Source organism: Camelina sativa, chromosome 9 (assembly GCF_030686135.1).
Source record: "Camelina sativa cultivar CO46 ecotype springtype chromosome 9, ASM3068613v1".
NCBI classification, from domain to species: Eukaryota; Viridiplantae; Streptophyta; class Magnoliopsida; order Brassicales; family Brassicaceae; genus Camelina; species Camelina sativa.
The window spans coordinates 30,572,974-30,599,140 of record NC_141888.1 but is presented as its reverse complement, the minus strand read 5'-3'; the positions used below and the strand labels follow the sequence as shown (position 1 = coordinate 30,599,140).

General features: G+C 37.3%; 7 protein-coding genes across 9 annotated transcripts; 4 read left to right on the top strand and 3 right to left on the bottom strand.

Annotated features, from left to right (window-relative positions):
- The first annotated feature begins 111 nt into the window (after positions 1 to 111).
- On the top strand, positions 112 to 2,925 carry LOC104712049 (F-box protein SKIP5). 3 transcript variants are annotated; one of them, XM_010428848.3, is made up of 5 exons: positions 112 to 424; positions 885 to 1,029; positions 1,117 to 1,195; positions 2,108 to 2,166; positions 2,341 to 2,925. In XM_010428848.3, exons 1-5 carry the CDS (start codon positions 256 to 258, stop codon positions 2,708 to 2,710), a joined length of 822 nt encoding a protein of 273 aa, XP_010427150.1. In that variant the 5' UTR covers positions 112 to 255; the 3' UTR covers positions 2,711 to 2,925. The 3 variants fall into 3 exon arrangements, with proteins under 3 accessions (XP_010427150.1, XP_019084874.1, XP_019084875.1); XM_019229329.2 differs by lacking the exons at positions 2,108 to 2,166; positions 2,341 to 2,925 and adding an exon at positions 1,616 to 1,817; XM_019229330.2 differs by lacking the exon at positions 1,117 to 1,195 and having other exon boundaries at positions 137 to 424.
- A 635-nt stretch (positions 2,926 to 3,560) lies between these two features.
- On the top strand, positions 3,561 to 6,017 carry LOC104712048 (uridine 5'-monophosphate synthase). The gene is made up of 6 exons (XM_010428847.3): positions 3,561 to 4,685; positions 4,796 to 4,879; positions 5,027 to 5,109; positions 5,194 to 5,281; positions 5,370 to 5,624; positions 5,720 to 6,017. The coding sequence occupies exons 1-6, from the start codon at positions 3,897 to 3,899 to the stop codon at positions 5,849 to 5,851; spliced, it is 1,431 nt and encodes a 476-aa protein (XP_010427149.1). The 5' UTR covers positions 3,561 to 3,896; the 3' UTR covers positions 5,852 to 6,017.
- A 351-nt stretch (positions 6,018 to 6,368) lies between these two features.
- On the top strand, positions 6,369 to 12,040 carry LOC104712045 (F-box protein At3g54460). Its single transcript, XM_087466832.1, is given in 9 exon segments — positions 6,369 to 7,156; positions 7,634 to 10,177; positions 10,265 to 10,478; positions 10,561 to 10,836; positions 10,921 to 10,980; positions 11,073 to 11,203; positions 11,497 to 11,611; positions 11,733 to 11,892; positions 11,895 to 12,040. Coding segments are annotated over 9 exon segments (4,149 nt in total). The 5' UTR covers positions 6,369 to 6,533; the 3' UTR covers positions 11,921 to 12,040.
- LOC104712046 (protein NRT1/ PTR FAMILY 5.4-like) lies at positions 11,883 to 15,900 on the bottom strand. The gene is made up of 6 exons (XM_010428845.3): positions 15,779 to 15,900; positions 15,465 to 15,682; positions 15,113 to 15,364; positions 14,359 to 14,633; positions 12,736 to 13,135; positions 11,883 to 12,514 (listed from the first exon to the last, which is right to left on the bottom strand). The coding sequence occupies exons 1-6, from the start codon at positions 15,846 to 15,848 to the stop codon at positions 12,050 to 12,052; spliced, it is 1,680 nt and encodes a 559-aa protein (XP_010427147.2). The 5' UTR covers positions 15,849 to 15,900; the 3' UTR covers positions 11,883 to 12,049.
- An 804-nt stretch (positions 15,901 to 16,704) lies between these two features.
- LOC104715662 (phosphoribosylformylglycinamidine cyclo-ligase, chloroplastic-like) lies at positions 16,705 to 26,073 on the top strand. Its single transcript, XM_087463670.1, has 7 exons — positions 16,705 to 16,800; positions 16,873 to 16,932; positions 17,013 to 17,185; positions 17,257 to 17,359; positions 17,440 to 17,598; positions 17,682 to 17,774; positions 25,993 to 26,073. The coding sequence occupies exons 1-7, from the start codon at positions 16,705 to 16,707 to the stop codon at positions 26,071 to 26,073; spliced, it is 765 nt and encodes a 254-aa protein (XP_087319796.1).
- Positions 18,325 to 21,013, bottom strand: LOC147939002 (uncharacterized). The gene is made up of 5 exons (XM_087467627.1): positions 20,139 to 21,013; positions 19,653 to 19,785; positions 19,234 to 19,521; positions 18,913 to 19,140; positions 18,325 to 18,826 (listed from the first exon to the last, which is right to left on the bottom strand). The coding sequence occupies exons 1-5, from the start codon at positions 20,780 to 20,782 to the stop codon at positions 18,443 to 18,445; spliced, it is 1,677 nt and encodes a 558-aa protein (XP_087323753.1). The 5' UTR covers positions 20,783 to 21,013; the 3' UTR covers positions 18,325 to 18,442.
- On the bottom strand, positions 21,469 to 23,690 carry LOC147939001 (uncharacterized). The gene is made up of 6 exons (XM_087464066.1): positions 23,198 to 23,690; positions 22,772 to 23,120; positions 22,526 to 22,705; positions 22,349 to 22,448; positions 21,870 to 22,260; positions 21,469 to 21,788 (listed from the first exon to the last, which is right to left on the bottom strand). The coding sequence occupies exons 1-6, from the start codon at positions 23,673 to 23,675 to the stop codon at positions 21,469 to 21,471; spliced, it is 1,818 nt and encodes a 605-aa protein (XP_087320192.1). The 5' UTR covers positions 23,676 to 23,690.
- Positions 26,074 to 26,167: the final 94 nt, after the last annotated feature.

The window sequence follows — 26,167 nt, the reverse complement described above, 5'->3', positions numbered from 1 at the left end:
TAAGAAAACTCTAAAAATCATAAATAAAAACTTTGAGAAAGCAATATTTTTATTATAATTTTAATTACAAAAACATTAATGAACAAAAAAAAAAGCAAAACAATCTTAACCGAAGTCATAATTCTAAAATAGTTATGTTTTTAATTGGACCGGACATATAAACAATGTCGAGATGACGTCAGTTTGATAATTGAGTCGGCTGTTATTAACGAACGACGGCGACGAGACAAAGGGGTCGTGCTTCCTAAAGCGGCCATGGAGATTCATGAGATCTCAACAAAGCTCAACAAGGAGAGGCCTCCCAAGAGAATAACTCAACCGAGGATGAAGAGACGAATGAAATCCGATGATTCCCTCACGTCTCTTAACAATCTTGACGACGGTTGCCTAATGCATATCCTCAGCTTCCTAGCTCCAATTCCAGGTAAATTTGGTTTCTACTTATCCCATCTATTAATTGGGGTTTCTGATTCTTTTCTACTTCTCTGTTCAATTGTGCTCTGAATCGTTTCATTGTTGATGTTGTTTGTGATGTTTCTCCCCATTTGATCTCATTTACAATTTCACCAGTTATGGCCAAATTAACAACTTTTAGACTTTGGAGATCCTAATCAGATCATAATTGAATCCAATCCGTGGTATAGTCTCACTCAATTTCTATAACAAATGCTCTGTTCCTCTTTGACTTGGTGTGATACAACATTTCTGTAGTAATGTAACACTATTAGCAAGAAAGCTTTTGTCTTTGTATTGAATTGCTCTGTATTGTGTTGTGTGAGGCTTCGAAGATTTCATTTTTTTATGTTTGCATGATGTGACTTGGGAATTTGTTGCGTATTACAGTCTATCTCAGTGCAGTTTGTGTATCTCTTTTGAGTGTGCAGATAGGTATAACACAGCACTAGTTTGCCACAGATGGCGATATCTGGCGTGTCATCCCCGCTTGTGGCTCCGTGTTGACCGTTTTGTTAAGGATTTAACCCAGCCTGGAGTTTTCCGCAACATTGAGTCAGCTGTCTCTGCGGCGAGGTTTGTGATATATACCTTATATGCTCTGTAACAGTTCTTTATTATTCGTAGAAGGGTCCTAAAACCTGACCAAATTGTCACCTTTAGACCCGGCGATACCATTTTAATTGGAGCCGGTGGGAATCATCACGTTTCTAATATTCAGATTAAAAAGCCTCTTTGCCTGGTATGTTTTTGAAGGCTTATATATGTCTAGTGTAATTTCTTGATATTCATGGAGATTTTTGCATTTCCATGTTATATCTCTTTCGTTTTTCCATAACTTTCTCTAGAAATGCCAATGTGAATTGGTCTACTTTCACATGTTTCTTCACAAAAATTAGGAGTTTATCTGAGTTCATCTATACCGTTAAATTATACCAACATCTGTGTAGTAGATGTTTAATATCCAAAAAACATGTGAACATATAGTTACATATCTATTCTTATGAGAGGATGAAGATCCATTCCATGCGATGGGTCTCAGCATCTGAGATCAAGATGCATTGAAGAGAACAATGCGACATTTAGGTACCAAAATAGAAATGAAAGAAAACCTATGCATGCACACAGTTACTTATAATGTTCACAAATGGAAACTATGCAGGAGCTGTTTGTAATTGAGACACTTTTAACGAATGTTAAAAGAATTAGAATTTGATAACTAAAATTCCTTGACCATGGTGAGAACTCGAAAAAGAATTCAGTTCGACTTCAAAGGTCTTGCATGCATTTGCCACCTGCCTCTCGGTAATGTTCCTCTTCTCATAATTGGACAACACATGAAAAGAGGGTAAGCTGTAAATAATGAAAGCTATTGAAAGTAGAGCTTGGTGTAGGAATTAGGATGAACCGATGGAGTTGCAGAATTAGATATGATAGTGATTTTATCAGGATTGTACCGAGGCGCACCATAGAACAGAACACCTCTGTATGGATTATGGGCTGGCTTATTAGTGTCCTTAGTTTCGATTAAGTGGAAGACTCTATGCCTTGAGGCTGAAAGAGTTCATTTTGATAGATGGATGGTATGATGTTGATGCACAAGTACCAATGTTCATTATTAGTTTCAGTTTTATATTATCTTCTCTATGTTCAGGTTGGTGGAGGCGAGATTCCTGATGAAACTACCCTCATCTGTTCTCGTGGTTCAGACAGGTTTGTTGATTCCCTTGAAGTTCATTTCCTCTCTGCAGTTGTTTTTTTAACATCTTTCTGGGAGGTTTTAGCTTCTTAAAAAGTTGCTGCTTAAGGCATTTCAATGTTTGCTACATTTTATCGCGAAGAAGAATCTTTGGTATACGGCTTTTTGTTGTTGGGTTATTTGTGCAGTGCCCTGGAATTGCTATCGACCTGCAAGCTTGCGAATTTAACAGTGAAAGCCGAGCTCGGCTGCTGTTTGCTTCATAGGAGTGGAAGGTTAACGATTGATGGATGTGTGCTGCAATGTGAAACAAACCCTTTGGATCATCTCTCATACCCAATCGTGAGCACTGCTGGAGATGAAGATATTTTGGGCCATGTAGAAGTGGATGAAACCGTTGTTGAAAAGATCAAAGGAAACAGCGTAACCGTTTTGCAGACAAGGATCGAGGGAGGTGCAAAGGCTGTTTCGACAAGCGGAGACTTGGTTCTGCAGCGTGTTCGTGTCATGTATTCTAAGGCTTACCTCTATTTCTGGTTTGATGTAGATTATGAATGATCTTTGTTGCTTTTTTTTAAATTAGATTACTACACTCTTTCTTTAATCTCACAATCTGTAACATTAGTAATATGTAATGATGATGGGAAAGGATCCATCTTCATTTGTACTTTGTGGGTTTCCTCTTAAGACCGGACAGGTCTTCTTGTTGTATGCTTATGTTAAGAATAATGTCCCTTTTTAGGGCGACTTCAGTTTCAGTTCGATTTTTTTCATGTTGTCTCAGTGTACCTTTTTGTAGTAAAAACTAAAAAGGGTTTTTTTTCTCTCGAAGTTTTCTTGAATTAATGAATTTTGAAATGAATAAACAAACAGTAACTATATTTTATAGTTAATCTACTAAAATTTGTTTTGAGTTTTAGCTTACAAAAAGTATAATTTTATATAGTGAAAAATAAACATCTAAATGATTTTAGTGGCATTGGATTCTAATTTATATAGATTTTTGAAGAGTTCAACAGAATCATTAAAAGTGAATAAGTGAAATATTGTTAAAATTGCTAGAGAGTTTTGTTGATTAGTTTTTCTAAAATCTTGTAAAGTCTTTCAAACTGTATTTTTGTGATACTTTCCACGACTTTATTTTGTAAAGAAAGTGTTTAAAATCATGAACCAGTAACATAATAATTGAACTCATTAACAATCATAGATTTTTTTGTTTTAATTGAATAACATAAAATTTTTAATAACTTTATAAAAGTCTGAATCCAATAAACCAAATTTGTTAAGATTTTAAATGACTTTTTACAAATCACAAACTAATAATACTAAAATTTAATAGAGTTTAACAAAATCTTGATATAATAACAACAGATTATACATAACATTTAAAATCTTTAAAACTCTATTCAAATCTCAAATCAATAATCCCACTAAATGTCTTGTGGATTTGATAATCTTCAATTTTATTTTAAAAGATTCAGTATATGACAAATTTATCTTAATATGATAAAATTAGCATAAATGTATCAAAATAATGAATATGAGAAAATTTACATGATATTAACATGATTTGATAACGGTTTATTATAAAAGAGAGAAAAAAACATAGAAACCCAAAAATAAAACAAAACCTAAAGTATATAAAAGCCAACACTGTCCAGTGTGTGCAGTCGTTTCTAAAGTCTCAACTCCTCTCCTCTCTCAAAAGCCATCGAATCCAATACCAAAAAGCAGCACAAGAAGCATGTCAGCCATGGAAGCATTGATTCTCCAGCTTCACGAAATCGGCGCCGTGAAATTCGGAAACTTCAAGCTCAAATCCGGAATCTTCTCTCCGGTTTACATCGACCTCCGTCTCATCGTCTCATACCCTTCCCTCTTAACACAGATCTCTCAAACTCTCATCTCTTCACTTCCTCCTTCCGCGACCTTCGACGTAGTCTGTGGTGTCCCCTACACTGCTCTCCCTATCGCCACCGTCGTCTCTGTTTCCAATGGTATCCCTATGCTTATGCGCCGTAAGGAGATTAAAGACTACGGAACATCCAAAGCCATTGAAGGTATCTTCGAAAAGGATCAAACTTGTTTGATAATTGAAGATCTTGTAACCAGTGGCGCCTCTGTTCTCGAGACTGCTGCGCCTCTTCGTTCTGTTGGTTTAAAGGTTAGTGATGCTGTGGTTTTGATAGATAGGCAACAAGGTGGTAGGGAGAATTTAGCTGAGAATGGGATTAAGCTTCATTCGATGATTAAGTTGACAGATATGGTTAGGGTTTTGAAAGAAAAGGGTAAAATTAAAGAGGAGGATGAATTGAATTTGCTTAAGTTTTTGGAAGAGAACAGTAGGGTTAGTGTTCCAAGTGTGGAGAAAGAAAAGCCGAAGCCTAGGGTTTTAGGGTTTAAGGAAAGGTCAGAGCTTTCCAAGAATCCGGCGGGGAAGAAGCTGTTTGATATTATGTTGAAGAAGGAGACTAATCTCTGCTTAGCTGCTGATGTTGGAACTGCTGCTGAGTTGCTTGAAATTGCGGAGAAGGTTAGAATCATTTTGCATTTTGATTCTTCTGATTGAATTTGATGACTTATACATATGAATTACTATGTTTTTAGTGACATCTTCTTTCAAATGTTTGTGTGTTTATGAAGGTTGGTCCAGAGATTTGTCTCTTGAAGACTCATGTTGATATTTTGCCTGATTTCACCCCTGACTTTGGCTCTAAACTCCGTGCGGTAATTACTTTGCTTACACACCTTTGACAATCTGTTTATTTACTTTAAGTGAAGATTGTAATCTCTACAATAAGCATGAGTCTTATGTCTGTTATTGTTCAGCTGGTTTGCAATATGTTGTTGATCCATTGTTTATGGTTACTTTAGATTGCAGACAAGCACAAATTTCTCATCTTTGAGGATCGCAAGTTTGCAGACATTGGTAACACTGTCACAATGCAGTATGAAGGGTAAATTTTCTACATTATGTCACTTAGCCTTCATTCAAGTCTTTTCGAGTTTTCTGTGTGCCAATATTTCTGGTTTGTTCGCAGAGGCATCTTTAAAATATTGGAGTGGGCTGATATCATAAACGCTCATATAATATCGGGACCAGGAATCGTGGAGGGCCTGAAGTTGAAGGTAAATAAATTCATTTCTCTTTATAACCTGATGATCACCGAGTCTTTTGTTTTACTAATATTTTGCTTGCATTCTTATATGATTGTAGGGTATGCCTCGTGGTAGAGGTCTGCTTTTGCTTGCTGAAATGAGCTCTGCAGGTAACCTTGCTACAGGAGACTACACAGCAGCAGCTGTGAAAATCGCAGAGGCTCATTCAGATTTCGTGATGGGATTCATCTCGGTGAATCCAGCTTCTTGGAAATGCGGATATGTGTATCCGTCAATGATTCATGCAACACCTGGTGTTCAAATGGTTAAAGGTGGTGATGCACTTGGTCAGCAGTATAACACTCCACACTCTGTGAGTCTCTCTCTCCCCCCCCCACCCAACTTTTACATCCATAGTTAGCATTCTAGTCGGTATCTAAATACCGATTGCTCTTTTGCTTATTTCAGGTGATTACAGAGAGGGGAAGTGATATTATAATCGTGGGACGGGGAATCATAAAGGCGGACAACCCAGCAGAGACGGCTCATGAGTATAGAGTTCAAGGCTGGAATGCATACTTGGAGAAATGCTCTCAGTAGATTCGATACTGAGATGTGCCCTGAGGTTTTTAATTATGTGTTCTAGTGCTGTTTTGTGTGATTTATGTGAGGATGGATTTTAAAGACTCATGTCTCGTTGATTGTTCTTCGCTTGATCTCATTTCTCAATAATAATATTAAAGTAACGCTTAGAGAGTTGATCTCATATGATGTGTACGTTTTCGATCATCATATTGTGTTGGTCTCACAATATCTGGATCTTTTGGATTTGTCTGGAGCTGTCCAAAAATGTTTAAAATCGATAAAACTCAAACCACTCGATGGATTCCAAACTCTCTACGTGCTTCTTCTCTTAGTAAAAGTAAATTAAGAGACATTGATCAACTTCTCCCCACTGGTGTTCGTGTTTACTGAACCTGCGTAAGCAATCAAATTATTCACGAACGTGTTTGTTGTAATATACACGTAGGATTAAAGAAAAACACGTGTAACTATATTACTGGTTAAAGAGCCACACGTGAAAGGTATAAGAGATTAAAAAAAAATCATAAGCCCTAATTTAGTCACTTTTCTTTTTTCTTATTTTGATTTCGAGTTTCGGCTGAGAGGTCCGAAACCAGAAAAAAAAAACACACACACAAAAATTCACAAAAAGATGAGATTTTTTCCAAGAAATCAATAAAGCCCTAACGATTTCTGCATTCGATTTTGGATTCTGACGATGGCGGTTTCCGTTGAAATCGATAATCACAAACTCTGTGGTTTCCTCTGTATCGTTCTTTCCGTTGATTCGCCTGATCTTCTTCAATTGGGCTCATCTTGTTCCATCTTCAATGACGGTTCCGTCACCGGATTCAAATCCGACAATGGCATCATCTTATCACTAATCAATCCCACCACCTCTAATCTCAAATCCCTAATTTCGTCTCAAGGAGATCATGATGATGCTGAGGATTGTGGAACAATTGGATTGGAGACTCCACAGAAACGACGTAAGTGCGTTGAGGTAGGGAGTAGTAGTAATAGTAGTGGTAGTACACGAAAGTCTCTGAAATCGAAGAGACGGGTATCATCCGGGAGTAAAGAGAAGACTGGAGGGGGAAGGAAGAGGGGAAGGAGTATAGGTTTGGTGAATGGAAGCATAAGTGTAGTCCAGCAACTTCACGCTTTGGTTGCTTATAAATGTTTGAAGATCTATTCTAGAGTTGTGAAGGTTGATAAGGGTGAGAATGGAGAAGAAAGAGCTGTGGTGTTAGTGGATGTTTACCTGCCTATTGCATTGTGGTCCGGATGGCAGTTTCCCAAATCCCAAGCTACTGCTGCTGCGGTTTTTAAGCACATAAGGTAATTCGTTTTGACTAAGTAAATCCCTCTGTAGCTAGGAGAATTTCTAAATGCATGGTCGCTTAGTTTAGGTAGATTAAGTTGGATATGTTCTGTTTCATGGTATATAGAATTCTGATGTGTGATGTATTTACTTTGGAAATCTACTGTTGAGATATGTCAAAATAGGTTCACTTTTTGTATAAGCAATGCTGTTTCTTGTTCATGGTAACGGAAGTTAAGTATATCAACTTACGACAACATCTGCGTTGAAATTTGTAGTTACGTCTCATCCTGTTATGTTTGGGCATTTCATAAATTTTGACTCTTTTTTGTACCTACATATTTTATATTGGATATGTCTTATTAAGTATCTCCGTAGGAGTATCCTTGGGGGGTGAAGTATCATATATTGCTATCATGAATGCAAACTTCTTTTGTGGATGGGTGTGAATAGATACTTTTCTCGCGTTTTTAATGAGTTCCAGTTCTTTGCAGCTGTGACTGGGGACTGAGAGTCTCAATTCTTAATGGGGAACGTGTTTGGGAAAAGGCCAATGGAAGAATTAAGGCCATCTGGGATCTATCTGACTGCCATGTGTTTGATTGCAAATTACTCTGTTATGCTCCAGATTCTCCAAAAAGAAGATTATTTAGACTACATGAAATCTTTAAGAGCTTGCCCAGTCCAAGATATAATTATGTGTCTGATTCTTCTAGGGTATTACCGTCTACTGACTCTTGTGCATCTGGTATATGGGATCTCTCAGATGACGTTCTGATAAGCATACTGATGAAACTTGATGTGAAGGAACTCGTTAGCATTGCAGCAGTCTGCCGTCTCCTCAGATCATTGACCTCTCTAATTGTGCCATGTATGAATTTAAAACTCTTTCCTCATCAGCAGGCAGCGGTTGGTTGGATGCTGGAACGTGAGAGGAAAGCTGAAGTTTTCTCACATCCCCTTTACTTGAACTTTGATACTGAGGATGGTTTTAGTTTCTATGTGAATTCTGTGACTGGTGATATAATCACTGAGGCAGCTCCCATGGTCAAGGATTTCCGTGGGGGAATGTTCTGCGATGAACCAGGTCTCGGGAAGACTATCACAACATTATCCCTTATTCTGAAGACGCAGGGAACAATGGCTGATCCGCCTGAGGGACTTCCTATCGTTTGGTGTACACATAGAGGTGACAAGAATTGTGCTTATTATGAGTTCACGAGTGACCAGTTCACTTCTAACGGTATGTTAACAGTTAAGAGGTTTTTAAGTCCAAGCAGTTGTCGAAACCAGTTTTCTTTTGAAGCCTTACGTCCGCAGCTGGAGTCGAAATCGTTGCCACTTAAGCAAGCTAGGCTGATGGATCAAACATTTGAGTCGAAGAACCCAAACTTTGAAAACGAATTTGAAACTCACATCCCTGCTTCCCTGGATTTGAAAGCTCAATGTAGAAAGAGCTTGGGTGATGTCAGAAAAAATCTCTTGCATGCATACAATGGCGCATCTGAGCTCTCCGAAGTGATGGAAACTAAAAGAATCGGTAGTTGGAAGAAATGTGGTATGATAACTGGTTGCAAGAGAAAGGGTCCTACGGATTCGGATGTGGAAAGAGATATTTGGATACAGTGTGATTCTTGCTCAAAGTGGCGGAGAATAATAGATGAAGGTGTATCTGTTACTGGTTCTGCATGGTTTTGTAGCAACAATGGTGACCCTGCATATCAGAGTTGTAATAATCCTGAAGAATTATGGGATAGATCTCAACCCATAAAATACTTGCAAGGGTTTGTTACTAAGGGAGCCTCTGGTGAAGAAAAGGATAATATTTCTTTCTTCACCAGTGTCCTTCGGGAACACAAGTCTGCAGTAAACTCAACCGTAAAGAAAGCCTTACTTTGGCTTGCTAAACTCCCTCTTGAGAAGCTTTCACAAATGGAAACAGTTGGCTTATCTGGTCCGGTGTTGGGTTTGAATAAAGATGCCCTTGGGTTCCAGAGAATATTTCGAGCATTTGGTCTTAAGAGTAGAGTTGACAAGGGTGTTATTAAATGGTTTTACCCCAAGTTTCTTGAGAACCTTGTATTTGATGTACCTGCCCTCAAAGTTGCTCTCTGTCAGCCGCTGGATACAGTTAGACTGTATCTGTCAAAAGCAACTCTAATTGTCGTCCCCTCAAATTTAGTTACTCATTGGATAACACAGATCGAGAAACATGTTAGCCCTGATCAGCTTCGTATTCTCCTTTGGACGGACCATATACAAATTTCTCCACACAGCTTGGCTTGGGATTATGATGTTGTAATCACAACTTTTAGTCGCTTAAGTGCAGAATGGAATCCCCGGAAGAAAAGCCCAATGATCCAAGTGCATTGGCTTAGGGTCATACTAGATGAAGGACACACTCTTGGTTCTAGTGTCAGTTTGACAAATAAATTTCAGATGGCTGTTTCTCTGAAGGCTTGTAATCGTTGGCTATTGACAGGAACACCAACCCCCAACACGCCAAATAGCCAGCTTTCACATCTCCAACCTCTTTTAAAGTTTCTTCATGAGGAAGTATATGGAGAAAATTTAAAGTTTTGGGAAGCTGGCATCCTTAGACCATTTGAAGCAGAAATAGAGGAGGGTCGTTTGCGTTTACTACAGCTGCTTCAGAGATGCATGATAAGTTCCAGAAAGAAAGATCTGCAGATGATTCCCCCATGCATCAAGAAGTTGACATATCTTAATTTCGTTCCAGGGCATGCAAGAAGCTACAATGAACTAGTGGAGACAGTTAGGCGTAATATCTTATTAGCTGATTGGAATGATCCATCTCATGTAGAAAGTCTGCTTAACTCTAAACAGTGGAAATTTCGAAGCAATACCATCAGAAATGTTAGACTATCTTGCTGTGTGGCTGGGCATATTAAAATGACCGACGCTGGTCATGATATTAAAGAGACAATGGATGCTTTACTTGGCAGTGGTCTGGAACTTTCGACAGAGGAGTTTTCTATTATTGAAAATAGCCTTATTAGTGGCTGTAACTGTAAAAGGTATGTCTTAAATCCAATGTTTGCATTAGTTTAGGGTATTTGACTCAGGTATCTAACTTTGCTTTTGTTTCTCAACCTTACAAATAGATGTGGGGAATGGTGCCGACTTCCTGTAATAACTCCATGTAGACACCTACTGTGCCTTGATTGTGTTGCTCTTGATAGCGAAAGGTGTACTATTCCTGGTTGTGGACACTTATATGAGATGCAAACTCCTGAAACGTTGGCTCGACCAGAGAATCCAAATCCAAAGTGGCCTGTGCCAAAGGATCTTATTGAGTTACAGCCTTCATATAATCAGGTAGATATGCGTATAAACCATCTTATAAGAAAAAACTTGGTTCTGGGAATGGTATAGTCAAATGCATTACTTTATATTTCAGGATACCTGGAACCCTGACTGGCAATCTACGTCCAGCAGTAAAGTCAGTTATCTCGTAGACAGGCTGAGAAAGTTACAGGAGAGTAATAGAAAAAGCATTTTGTCTTTCAACAAAACTGACAGTGACAACAACCTGGAAGACAATCCCCCTGGTACCTCGGAAGCCTTTTCGCGGAAAGAAAACCATGGACAGGATTGTGGATCTCAGATGGTATTTGTTGATAAAGTGTTGATTTTCTCTCAATTTCTTGAGCATATTCACGTGATTGAACAACAGGTATGCACCTTGTATTTGTAACGTGATTCTTTAATTTCCCTTTGTGTTTTAACGTTTGATCAATTCTATATCATGCTTTTGTAGTTGACAACTGCTGGCATCAAGTTTGGTAAAATGTACAGTCCAATGCCGTCGTGTAATAAGGTACTTAGCTGTTGATTTTTTTTTTTTTTTTTCTCACATCATCTTGCAATCCTTTAACTAAAAGTCAAACAACTTTCAATTTCAACTTTCAGATGAAATCTCTGGCGATGTTCCAGAACGATGCTGATTGCATGGCACTTTTGATGGATGGAAGTGCTGCCCTTGGTCTTGATTTGAGCTTTGTAACACATGTATTCCTGATGGAACCAATCTGGGATAAAAGGTACGAGTTTGAGCAATTTTGCATTCAGATATTAGTAACGAATATAAAACCTAATGTTCTTCTATTTTTCACTTCATAATTCCTGAAACCTATTGTTCTAAATTTTTGGAAATTACTGGAGTGAATCATTTGGCCGTTCTATATACTTATCTTGTATGGATAAATCTAAAAGCTAAATTGAGTGGTTAACAGTTTGATTCTTCGTGGCAACGCCTTTTATATTTTCCGTATCTGGTCAAATATTTTTCCATTCCATGGTGTTGCTGACTCCTACAATGTTCACAAATGAGCAGCATGGAAGAGCAAGTCATCAGTCGTGCTCATCGGATGGGTGCAAAGCGCCCTATTTATGTAGAAACCTTAACCATGCGTGGCACGATTGAAGAACAAATGATGAGATTCCTAGAGGTACGGTTACTGTTTTTCCTTATTGCTCCATAATTATTTAGTATCAGATAAAAGCGCATTTGCTGAAATTCTGAGCATTGTCTACATGTCAAATGTCCCATATGTGCATTTTTTTATGCAGGATGCAGAAAAGAATGATAGATTATTGAGCGGAGATTACGTAAAAGCGGAGCAGGAGACAACACGGAGCCGCCGAACGCTACATGACTTGGCAGAAAGCAATTACCTATCTCATCTTAACTTTGTTCGATCCGATGGCAAAATGGAATTCGCAGCTTCGCAGCTTTAAAAGATCACCAATTAGCTTAAGAAAGTAAAGTTTATTTTGTAATCACAACAAGTAAATGTTACACATTTTTAAGTTTGATATAGATTAGGATGAACGAGGCCGATTTTGGAATATAAAGATGCTTCAAAATCGTTTCAAAACATCTTTGATCAAACTTCTCTTTCGCCTTCAACATCATCAGCTTTGTCTTGCAGTTTCTTGTAGACAAAACGGTTAGCTATGAACAGATAGAAACAGAGGCTCACAGCATTTAACGATGCGATTACCCAATAAAAGTAATCAAGATGTGCTTTGTTAAGGTTGTTGACTAGCCATTCTTCACCGTGGCTTTTGCTTATTGTTTGAACGGTTGATATAATCCCGGTACTAACAAAACTTCCAACTCCAACAACACTAATAAATATCGCTGCACCAATACTTCTCATAGTTTCAGGCATTTGATCATAGAAAAGCTCTTGCATACCAACGATAGTGAATACGTCGCCAATACCAACTAGTATGTATTGGGGAAGTAACCACAAGCTACTCATTGGAACAACTTCTTTTGGAGAGTCAATTAATCCATGATCTCTTGCAACTCTAAGTCTCTTTGCCTCCACAAGCCCGCATATCATCTGTTATAAAAATACAAGTCCATAAAATTTTAGGTCATTCATAATTTCATGTGATTACTTAGATTTATTTAGTCTATTATGGACCAATACTTAGTAGGTGTGAACGAAATACGCTTTAGTTTGCTCCATCTGTTGTCACAATTCAAAACCAAAGAATGATACCATGATACTAACAACTGTATATATGTAGTTCTAGTAGGATAATTCACAATTCACTTTACCATGTTAATAGTAGCGACAAATAAGCCAACGCCGATTCTCTGGAGAGATGTGATTCCAGAATGGTGATTGGTGATCTTACGGACCATGGGGACAAAAACTCGATCGTAAAGAGGAATGAGGATAAGGATGGTGACACCAACAATGCTTTGGAAAGCAGCAGGAGGAATGGTGAAGTGATCACCAATTGTTCTGTTCATCATGCTTCCTTGCTTTAAGAAGAATGTGTTGAGCTGAGCGAGTGTGGCACAGAACATTATCAAGCTTATCCAAATTGGTATGAGCCTCAATATTAGCTTTACTTCTTCCACTTGGTTCACCGAACATAACCTCCATGGGTTTCTTTTTTTGGTTGAAGTATTATGATCAATCTCATCAATAATTGTAGCCTTATCAAGAAATCTGCATTGTGAAAAAATGATATAATTAATATCCTATAATTAGTGGTAGATATCGTTGAACAATTTACAACAAATAAATATCTATTAGATGCAGTGATTTCTATCTTCCTTCACCTCTGTTTATCACCCTTTCAAAACGAATAAAAACTTGCAAAGTTTAAAGTAATGCCAAAGTCATATTTCTTTCGTTCTCATATGGTCTATTGATATTATTCTTTATTCGTTTAAGTTTAATGAGTCTTCAATTCAAAACCCACTGATAATAAATAGATTAATACATTTTGCTTATATATTCCTCAAGTCCTCCTCATTTTTTCGATATGAGAGATATTTGATATATATTTCTCTACTTTTCCCCGAAAAAAAAAACTATTTTCTCTACTTAATTTGTTTTTTCTAACTTGCGTTCTGAATCAGTATACAGTATTCAAATTCTAATTCAAGAACCATTACTGTAATTATCCAGCTAACTTAAGAACGTGGCGTTGTACAATTTCATTGAGTAACAACCCAATGGTAGTAGTAACTTTTTCAATGATAAAAGCTTATTTAATTGTACTATTTGATTTCATTTTTTTTCTATGTACAGCTAGCTGCTAAGCATCTTCACGTGACCCATGCACGTTCAAAGAGAAGAATATAGGAAATGCTCCGAATAATTTCCAAGTTTTAAAGTAAATTAACCAATTAATTAATACCGTTGCAGCTTACTGATTTGTATCAAAAATTATATTTGAATCTATAAAATATGTGTGCGTGATATATCGTAAAAAGCAAAAACCAGTGTATATAAAAATATGTAATCAGAATCATAATATATAACTCATTCGAATCATTAATAGGAATCATATGAAAGTATGGAACCCTAATTAATTTTATTAAATCATTCATAAAATCCAATGTCATACATTACCACCAGAATTATATAATTTTAATTTTTATTGTTTTTGATATCTTCACAAATTTAAAGATAAAAAATTTCGAAAAAAATCAAGAAATAAAAGAGATTTTATAGCGAGAAATCTACAAACACATAAATATTGAATCGATAGTCCAACAGGTGTCCCTCCATCCAACGAGTCAGTTCCAATATTATAACACTAAGATGCATATGATGTGCCCATAAAACAAGCATGTTGGACCACTTCGGAGATATCAATTTTTCATTTAGAAAGGTTGACATATATGTTTATAAATAGAAAGTAATGTAACGTAAGTACGTACCTGAATTGATTGGTTCTGGCAAGAAGATATACCATCTTACTAGCATTTGTTGACTCTGACTCGTCCTCATCGTAGCAGAGGCCATAGTGGTGGCTCGTGCAGCTCAGTCTCCATTTTTTGAGAGCAGCGACGATGACCTGAGCTACTCTCGTGAGAGGGCTTCCCACCGGAACTGCTTGCTTTCGATATTTCGGAATTCCGATTAGAAATATCGTTATACCTATTCCTACACTTCCTGCTATTATGCTGAATCCTATTGACCAACTCACTCGTTCCTGTTCATATTATGAAGATATGATTAAGACATGTTTTCAGAGTTTACATATCCTATTCAATGAAGTTAGAAATAATTATCATTATATAAAATTTCCGTACGTACCAACCATGTTAGTAATTATTATGCCAACCAATTTTGAAATATTTATATGAAAAGTTAACGTACATATGTAGACCAAATTTGTTTTGTAAAAAAAAAAAAAAAATTAGAATACATTTATCAAAGTTCTACTAGTACATTGATTATAGAAAACCATCGATCTCTCTTTATCTATGTAGTATGTACACATATCTAGCTAGCTTTCTTAGCTCGCTAACGTGATTAGATTAACTATTGAAACCATCATATGAATATATATCTCTTACGATAAGCTAATTCTCCTCACAAAAAAAAGGGAGCTAATGTTTGATTTGAGATGTAATTGAGAAAGTCAACAAAAATAAAATTTACTGACAATAAGTGAAAAAAGAGATATACCTGAATGAAGATGAGAGCAAGAACAGCTATGGAAGAACTAAGGACGATGGCCAAGTACCAATAATTAAAGAATGATGTTTTTGCGGCCTTCTCCTCTGCGTTGGACTCTCCGAACTGGTCAGCCGCGAAGGTCATAACGCATGGCTTGTGTCCTCCTTCTCCAACCGCCATCACATACAATGCCATAAAGAACACTTTTTCTCTCATCCTCCGCGCCACAACCGTCACAGACAATGGCAACATTACCATTCCCTGGAAATTAATTATTTGATTAGTGTACTCATATTAATTAGTCTTTATTTCGATATGAGATCTTGAAAATATGATAAAGAGTTAAGGTCTAGGATCAGACAAAAAGATAGATGAAAGAAGACAAGAGAACGGTTTTGAAGCGGCCTAGGATTGAGTCTGCTAGAAAACCCCCGAGAATAGGGAACATGCAAGAAACACCGATCCATGTGTTGATCTGCTTGGCCGCGGTAGCCGTGGACTGGCCAAGCTCGTTTGTTAGAAACGTTAATAGGTTGCTTGCAAGACCGTAGAACGCAAATCTCTCTGTCATCTCCACAACTGCATATATAGATTGATTATGAATCATGCGGTTTCAAATGATCGGTCGAATTTTGCAAGAAAAATATTCAAATCCTTGAGAAAATTCATACGTACCGATGATGAAAATGGCAGCGTTCCAGCCTCCTCTGGTTCGTTTAGTGATGAGGGCGGTTGAATCTGCCATGGATGAGCAAAGTTGAAGCACCGAGATTATTGTGAGTGTATCTAGACCTTTTATTTCTATAGGATCACCGATCGTTGATGTCCTTTTTTTATATTTGAAATTTGATTCTGATCTCTCTCTCTCACTCTAAGCAAGTTTTTCTATTGCATGTGTTTGTTTAATATATTTCAACATTCTTAAATTAATGTATTGTGACTTGTGAGGGATCTCTATGATGAAAAGGTTTCCAAAGGTGGTTTAGCTTTATAAAAATTTCTAGTCTGTTCACAAAAAAAAAAACGTTTATAAGCTTTTCTTTGAAAATTGCATAATGATGGTGGCTGGGCTAGCTAGGTGTAATAATTTTTTTTCCACTAATAAAATTATAATTATCTATTTCTTATGTAGTCGCAAAAAAAAAAATGAATATTTACAATTGATATGAGATATCGAACCAGGTGGGAAATATTTACTGAGCATGAAAAAAAATACAACAAACTATTCTCAATCAAATTGTTGATTTTGAGATTATGAGACTATGACTAAACTAATCTTAAACCGTGGAAGCTCTACACCAAAATAATCGGCTAATCGCCTTCATTTTAGCAAATTACTAATAATATTTAAAATAACATATTCAAAGGTTGTAGGACTAAAACTGTCATTTAAGAAAAATAGAAAGTATATCTCAAATTATTTGATTGACGTAAAAAAAAATTTGATAGGATTCTAGGGTTTTTAAAGCCCTGGCCTCCTCAAACTTGATCACTGTTATATATTCAGAGTACGTTCATCACTTGAACCTTGTTATATTGTTGTTGTATAAATCAGGCCATGGAATCCCGAATAATGCAGACTTCTTCTTCTCTATTCTGCTATGAGTGTGAATGATATTGTTACTTGTGGTGCAACCCCTTTGGGTTTTGTTGACTACTTTGGTTGTAGTCGTCTCGATGTTGACCTTGCGGAAAAGGTATCTTTCATTATCGCTTGTGCATCGATATTGATGATGATCAACAAACGTAACATTATGCTTTGTTTCTAGGTCATTCGAGGGATTAATGATGGCTGTCGGCAATGCGGCTTTCCTCTTACAGGAGGAGTGGTATTTTTCGAATATAGTTAGACCCCAATTCCAGCCTTGACTATTGCTAATTTTTGTTTCGATATTTTCGTATTTTTTAGACTGCAGAGATGCCTGACTTTTTTGCTAAGGGTGGATACGATCTTGTTGGGACTGCAGTAGGCGCAGTGAAGAAAGCTTCTGTTATAGACGGGAAAAACATAGTGGCTGGAGATGTTCTTATTGGTCTTCCTTCTAGCGGTCTTCATTCCAATGGTTATTCTTTAGTTAGAAGGTACGTTGGTGGTATAATATGAGTTTACTAATGTAGTTTTAAATCTAATTCTGAAAAAAAATTGTTTTCAGGGTAGTGGTTCAAAGCGGTTTTTCGTTGAAAGATCAACTTCCAGGAGGGTCAACTAGCCTTGGTGAAGCTCTAATGGCACCTACTATCATTTATGTGAAACAGGTTTGTTTATTTTTTTGTAACAAAAAAATACTTTCATTATCCAATTTGTATTAATCCTATAACTAATTCACATTTTACAGGTACTAGACCTGATCAGCAAAGGAGGAGTGAAGGGGCTAGCCCATATAACGGGTGGAGGTTTCACTGACAACATTCCCCGAGTCTTACCGGATGGTTTGGGTGCTGTTATTCACACCGATGCTTGGGAAGTTCCACCTTTGTTCAATTTTATCCAGAAGGTAACTAATTAAAGAATCCTAGATTAGCATGAATAAAACAATGAGTTCCTATAATTTATAATAAAATTTTTGTTATTATATAGTATGGGAATGTAGATGACTCTGAGATGAGAAGGACGTTGAATATGGGAATTGGGATGGTTATGGTGGTCAGTCCTGAGGCAGCAATGAGAATATTACACTACAAGAAAACACGCATTTTGCGACTACACTATTAGTCACTTAATAGTCGCCAAATCAAGATTTACGACTAATTAGCGACTATTTCATATAGTCATTAATCGATAGTCGCTATTTGTTGTAGTCGTAAATTTAGTCGCAATTTTGCGACTAATAGGCGACTATATACATGTTGTCACATAGTAGTCATCATTTAGTCGTAAACTTTTGTGACTCCATTGCGACTAAGTTACGACTATATTCATAGTAGTCATCATGTAGTCGTTATTTTTAGTGACTAGGTTGCGACTATTCTGTGATTAAGAAAACTGAACAAATGGGTTGTTTATTTGGTCGATAGATAGTCGTATAAGTTTTGGTGACTATATAGTGACTAATATATGTAGTAGTCACTATATAGTCACTTTAGTTTTTAACTATATTGTTAAAATTTGATGACTATTTGGCGACTAACGTTTTCTGAAACTGGATATAGAATATTTTAATTTTTCTTTTTTCTTTTTAACCCTGTCAACCAAACCAACAAATGATTCTAAATTGGAAACCTAAAGAAACACATAATAATTATCATAGTTTTCAAAACACAAAGTACATACAACACATAGTGTCACCATTGAGTTCATAAAAAAATAGTTACTTAGTAGTAGGTAACACATAGAGTAACCTATGGAGTTGAAGTTGGATCTTCTTCTTGAAGAGGCTCTGTCGTGGTAGTCTCTTTAGCTGAATGGGCTGTCAAGAACTCATTGAACCGTGGATCACATTGCCGCAGAAACTTCCCCACCAAGTCCAACTCGTCAATCTTCTCCTTCTGCCCAGCAATAATTTCGGATTGTTGAGCAATTTGTGCATCACGCTTCAACATTTCTGCATCACGCCTCAACATATTAGCAGCCTGCTCCTCTATCTTCTGTTGAGCTTCCTTCAATTGTTCTTGCATAGCCACAAAGGCTAAAGTGTCTCCTGCTTGCTTCCCCTTGCCATTGACAATGCAGTCATGGAGGCTTCCAACTCCAAAAGGTTTTCCTCTTGAATCCTTCTCAGTGGACTGCAAAGTAAGAGAAAATAAGATATTAGAGGATGTCAAATTAAACTCCAAGATAACATTTTTGTATTGTTAAAATAAAACGTAACCTGAAGAAAGATTTCTGTATATTCTTCAGTTGTTAGCTCTCGGGGCCGTGACTCCCCATCTGAGATGGCAGAAGGATCTTCTTGGAGCTGAGACAACCTCTCTTGCACATTCTTCTCATATGTTTCTGCTATCTTCTCTGCCTTCCGATCAACATATGTCCCATCAGGCTTTGTATGTGCCTTGATGAAAACCTCACCAATACGTACTTCTGTTCCCAATTCCTCTTCCTGTAATGTTAAGAAACAGAACAAGTAAATTTTTAATGTAACAGCTAGGTCAAAAATGAAAGTGACGAATGTGTAACAACAAAATTGGCTCACCATTTCGTTTTGAATCTGTCGATACGACTTTGGCCCTGAGAGGTGGACATGAGGACCGAGGCCATTACGGTCAGACATACGGCAATCAGAATATGTTTTGCTCCTTTGTTGTGCTTCTTCAGTGTCCCAGAATTCTGTCATTGTTGTCCATAGAGTAGTTCCAATCCATTTAGGTTGGCGTCTAGTAGTTCTCACGGTGCTAACCATGTCTTTGAGCCGATTTTGACAGATGGTCTCGAAGTGAGCTTGAACAGTCCCAGTTATCAAAGGATCCCAAGTGTGGGTTTTCTACAAAAAACAAAAAGAAAATAGCTAATGTGAGTGAAAAGAAGCACAAGTAAATAAAACAATATATGAAGAGTAAAGCAGTATATGAAGCTTAAAGCTATATATGAAAGCTAGAGGACAGAACACTTAACCGCAAACTCAATGAAGTATCTTTCCTGTTTATCCCGAGGAACACATGTCCAGCTGTAGAAAGGACCTTCGAATTTGTTTAAAAGAACTTTAGTAATCTTCCGAGTGAGCGTAGATCCAGGGTCACGATCAAACCTCCAGACACATGAAACAATAAAACCAAAGTCAACCATCAGAGACACTCAAAATAACAAATCGGTAAGTCTAAGAAACAATAACCATCAGGATGATATCAACTAAACTAAGAAGACTTAATGCTAAGTCTAGGAAACGATACACAATAGCTTCAAAGAGTTTGTAATCGCATCAGAGACCAAACAATGAGACCTAAGCAAGACGTAAACAAAACCAAAACCATTATTCAAAGAGTTTGTAATCGCATCAAAGACCAAACACTTCATAACCAAGACCAATCGAGACCAAACAATGAGACCTAAGCAAGACCTAAACAAAACCAAAACCATTATTCAAAGAGTTTGTAACCGTACCATTCTGTCTTTGGTAGGGGAATGGGAGAGAGGACGGTGGTGAACTCATGTCTGTTTGGCACTAGAAGCAGTGCATTCAGAGCCTGCAATGTGTCCTCCTGGAGTTCCGGCAACACCGGAGGATAATCAGCTTGGAAATTGTTGCCTTGAGACGATGGATGTGAACGATGACTGCGAGTCTGAGAGACTTCAGCTGGAGAAGGCGGAGGGTCAACTAGAGTAGGCGGAGGGTCAACTAGAGCAGGCGGAGGATGCGACGGATTGTAGTGGACTTCTTGAGAAGGAGTCGGGTTCACTGTTGTCTGCGGTGGGTGAGTGTAGGAGTTGTGAAAAAGCTGTTGAGACAGAGGATGCGACGGATTGTAGTGGACTTCTTGAGAAGGGGTCGGGTTCACTGTAGGCTGCGGTGGGTGAGTGTAGGAGTTCTGAAAAAGCTGTTGAGGCGGAGGATAGTTCCGGATCTGGGCCGCCGATGACTGTCGTTGTACTTCAGGCGTCTGCAGCGGAGGAGGAGATTGGACCGCCGGCGTGAAGTTGTACTGATTGGGTAGACTGTGCGGCCGTTTATTTGCTGTTGACGCTCCGACTCTCTGAGAAACGTTAGGAGCAGCAGGTTTCCTCTTCCTTCCTCCTCGATTAGGCATCGTTTGAGATGATGGGAACGATTAGGGTTACGAATTTGGGGGAATCGAGAGGAAGAAGAGAAGGATTAGGGTTTAGATTTGGGGGATCGAGAGGAAGAAGAGAAGGATTAGGGTTTAGATTTGGGGGAATTGAGAGGAAGAAGATGCGGATTAGGGTTAAGATTTGGGAGAATCGAATCGAGAGGAAGAAGAGAAGGCTGCGAGAGGAAGAAGATAATGGGGATTAGGGTTATCGTATTAGGGGGAATCGAGAGAAGAAGAGGGATAATGAGTTTGGGTTTGGGTTTAGTTAGGATTAGTTTGGGATAATGGGTTTGAGTTTATGTTTAATTAGGCCCAAATTTTAATCTAAGCCCAAATTTTACAATTTTAATTACAATTTTAGTTTACCAAATTTATTTATAAAACACTGATTAATTTAATTTACAATTTTAATTAACCAAATTTTAATTACAATTTTAATTAACCAAATTTATTTAATTACAATTTTAATTAACCAAATTTTAAAATTTTAATTACAAGTTATTTATATAACCAAATTTATTACACAATAATATTACACAATAATATTACATAATAATATTACACAATAATATTACATAATAATATTACACAATAATACACAAATATTACACAGTAAAAAGACAAAAATTAAAAAACAAATACATAGTAATTTTGCCAAATAATTATTGTTCTTCGTCTTCTTGTTCTTCATCATCAGAAGACGATAAATTACACTGGAATTCATCTTCTGGATCCGCATCTCCAACATCGTAATCAAGGTTTATTGGATTAGCATCTGCTACCAAATTGTCGACTATGAGATCTTCAACTGTAGTCATCAATACAGCATCATCATTTTCTGTTTGCAACAGAGTCGGTTCATTGTTTTCATATTCTCCTGAAATGTTTCCCCTCGGATTTACTTTCAAAACACTTAGCCACTCTCGCTTTGGTTTCTTTGTGTATGGATACGGAATATAGCAAACTTGATCCGCTTGAGATTCTGTTTGCACAAAATCGCAATTTAGTATGGATAGTTACATTAAATAAACTTATATATAAATTCTAGACAAGTCTTACGTACCTAAAATGAATGGCTCATATTTGTTGTATTTTCTCGAAGAGTTCACGTCAACAACGCCACTATTGCTCTTCCGAGTCCCTCTACCAATGACAGGATCATACCACTTACACTTAAAAAGTGTGATTCTCAAATTGGTCATCCCTTCGTACTCAAGTTCTATGATATCAGTTAAGTTCCCATAGAAATCTGCACCATCAGATGCATCAGTGTAATTTTCACCTTTAACACATACACCATAGTTACATGTCTTCCGTCCAGCGCCGTGATTCTGCGTATGAAACACATAGCCTCTTGTAAAGTATATTGGCCAAGTTTTGACCTTGTGTAAAGGTCCATGCACTATCTCTTGAACCCAAGTAGGAAATGGATTTGTGGCGTTCCAGTATATAACCTGCGTATACATATAAATATTATATATCAATGATATAATTAAATAAATGCATAATCAGAGTCGGTTACATGGGTTCGAGTATACTTACATAATCTTTCACCCACACATGATATTCTTCAGCTCTTTTCGTGGACAGTTCTTTTTCGGTTAATTCAGGATATTTGGTAGAAAGAAAATCCTCGAACATACTAAGAAAATTAAATATATTTAATATATATGAGAAATATTTGTGGAGTCTATATATTTGCGAGTCTATATTATATACCTCTCAACTGATTGAAAATAGTCACAATTCCGTAAAACATATGCATGTGCGCACTGATAGTCTCTCTCTGAAAGCCATACTTCATGCATTTCCCCACTTGGGCAACCGACATGAGTAAATATATTAGGGACTCCAGGGACATGATATATTGGGACTTCACCTTCATAGAATCTTGTTAACCTGATCAAATAAGATAATTAAAAATAATTCAAATTAAGTATAAATTTTAATTTCATTTAATTATACCTTGATTTTGTTTGTATATGATCGGCAAAGTAGTGCTCAGAGAAGTAAGCAATCTCGTCATTGATATAGGACTCAACGATTGATCCAGCCGCATATCTTTTGTTCTTCGCTTTTCCTTTCAACTTTTTGAAAAATCTTTCAAAAGGATACATCCACCTATATTGGACAGGGCCTCCCAATTCTGCCTCATATGGGAGATGTATAGGCAGGTGCTCCATCACATCAAAAAATGATGGTGGAAATATCTTCTCTAAGTTGCATAAGATCAAAAAAATGTTATGTTTAAGAATTTGAACGCGACTTTTTTGCAAAGTTCTTGAGCATAAGTCCCTGAAAAATGCTCCAATCCCTGAAAATTTCATGTCTTAGGAAATTATATTTAAAAATATATACTACTAATTTAATTAAATAGGTAATCTGTACTACCTGATAATGCAAGGTGAACGTTCCGGTCTAGGAGTTCTGCGAAGATAAATGGAAGAAGTCGCTCCATAAAAACATGGCAATCATGACTCTTCATTCCTGAAAACTTGCCATTGATCAGATCAACACAACTAGCCAAGTCTGACGAATAACCATCTGGAAATTTCACCGCATGCTTGACACATTCCAATAAACTTGTTTTGGCTTCCTTTGTCAATGTATATGCTGGGAATGGAGCTTTACCCTTCCTATCAATATGTAAGTGTGGTCGAGAACAAAATTGTTCTATGTCCAATCTTGACATGATGTTATCTTTAGATTTACTCTGTACACTCATAAGAGTATACAAGATGTTGTCCACAAAATTCTTCTCGGTATGCATCACATCAATATTATGTCGGAGATTGAGGTCCTTCCAATAAGGTAGCGACCATAATATGCTTTCTTTGTGCCAATTATGTTCCTTTCCATAGCCTGGCATCTTCTTTTCATGACTGTTACCACCGACTTCCCTGGTTTTTGGTGGATTTACATCTTTCAAACGCTCATAAGAAACTTGCTCACCAGTTAAAGACTGCGGTGGATAGTCGTTAGAAGCGTCTCTTCCCTTCAGGAAATCTTTTTTGTTCTTCCTCAATTGATGACCATGAGGCAGGAATCTTCGGTGACAATCAAACCAACATGTCTTCCTTCCTTTGGGTAGATAAAACGACTTTGTACTTTCCATGCAAATTGGACAAGATAATTTACCGTGGGTGGTCCATCCCGATAACATGCTATACGCCGGAAAGTCGCTTATCGTCCACATCAGCACTGCTTTTAGATTGAAGTTTTGATTCAAAGACACATCGTATGCATCGACTCTAGTAGACCACAACTCTTTTAACTCCTCAATAAGAGGTTGTAGGAAGATATCGAGGCTAGCTCGCGGATGATTTGGCCCAGAATTCAGAATCGTAAGAAACAAGTACTCCGTATTCATGCACATACCAGGGGGTAAATTATATGGAGTCAAGATCACATGCCACAGTGAATGATTACGAGACATGCCAAATGGATTGAACCCATCGGTACATAATCCAAGGTAGACGTTACGGGGTTCTTCCGCAAACCGAGGGTTGAGCTCTTGGAAATATCTTCACTCCGCCGCATCAGAAGGATGATTCATTTCTCCCTCTTTTGATTGGTGCTCTGCATGCCATCTCATTGCCGCTGCAGTCTTTTGGCTTTGATACATTCTCTTCAACCTATCAGCAATAGGTAGATACCACATACGACTATATGGTACTCTTGTTCTCCGTCGGTCCTCCTTAGGCTTCCATCTTGGTGAACCACAAAATAGACATGTCTCTTCCTTTTCGTCTTCTTTCCAGAAAATCATACAATTGTTAATACAAACATCAATTGTATAATATGGAAGGCCCAAATTACGCATCAATTTCTCTGTCTCGTAATGTGAACCGGTAGACTGGTTGCCTTCTGGTAAATAATCCGTCAAAATTCCGCAAACCGAATCTACTAACTTTTCACTCATATTATACTCCGCCTTATTTTGCATGACTCGAGCAGCCAATGACAATTGCGAGTGACCTTCACGACAACCATCATATAAAGGAGTTTTTGCACTATCTAACAAGTCGTAAAATTTCTGAGAATGGTTTTGTACCGGTTCTTCCACATTCTCATAACTCTCATTTTGATGATAATTATCATCTAAACCCACATTATAACGAAATGCATCATTCACCATATCCACATATGGATCTTCTACTACATTACCCATTTCTTCATGACTCCCATCATACGTCCTATCAGTATAACTACTTCCTATATCCAAATTAATTTCTTCACCGTGGTTATACCAAACATAATAATCTGGCATAAATCCATTACTAAACAGATGACTCATAACTCTTCTACCCGAGAGACATCTATTGTTTTTGCAAACACTACATGGACAGAGAAACTTACCCCCATTATTCTGAACTGTTTCTTGGCTACTTGCAAACGTTAAGAATTGGTCCAACCCCACTTCGAATTCAGATGAAAAATTCTCCGTCACTTCATCGAACCTCTTGTACATCCACTCCCGATAATTACTGCCATTACCACCATAATTGTAATATCCCGCCATTATAATTATATATATATATATATATATATTTTTTTTTTTGGGAGAAAATATAAAAAATTATATAAAGCAAACTTTTTTTTTTTGATTTAGAATTTTTTTTTTAGAGGAGGAAAGTGAGTTAGGAGTGAAGAGAACAAATGAGTGCAACTTCTTTTTATAGACTTTCCTAGATGACTAATAGGTGACTAATAGGCGACTACATAATAAAAGTTGGTACACCAACCCCCGCATGGAAAACACGTTTCTTTTAACTGTTTTTTGCGACTACTTGGCGACTACACGATGACTATGTAATGACTCGCCGTAAGAGTCGCCTAACAGTCGCTAAATTTTACGACTACTTTACGACTACCTTATGACTCGCCGAATGAGTCGCAATGTAGTCGCCAAAGTTTACGACTATTTGACGTGGTCGTACTGTAGTCGTTAATTTGGCGACTAAGTTGCGACTATATAATTCCATCAACAATATAGTCGCCTCTTAGTCGTTAAAATACGATCACCGTAACGACTGCATGAATTAGTCGCTTAAGAGTGACTATTTAGCGACTAAATCCATGTAGTCACAGAATAGTCGCTAAATCGTCACTATGTAGTCGTTAATTTTGGCGACTACATATGTGGTCGCTATGTGTAGTCGCTAATCACCTGTTTTCTTGTAGTGTTAGGAGAAGTAGAGGATGGCAACTATGTTGCGTATCGCATCGGACAAGTTACCAGCGGTGAAGGCGTAACCTCTCACTAATAACATGTAAACATGTTGTGTGAGACTTATTTTTTTTTTTTTTTTCCTTTTGGCTAAATGCAACACTTTTTAGTGCTTTTTACACACTTATCAT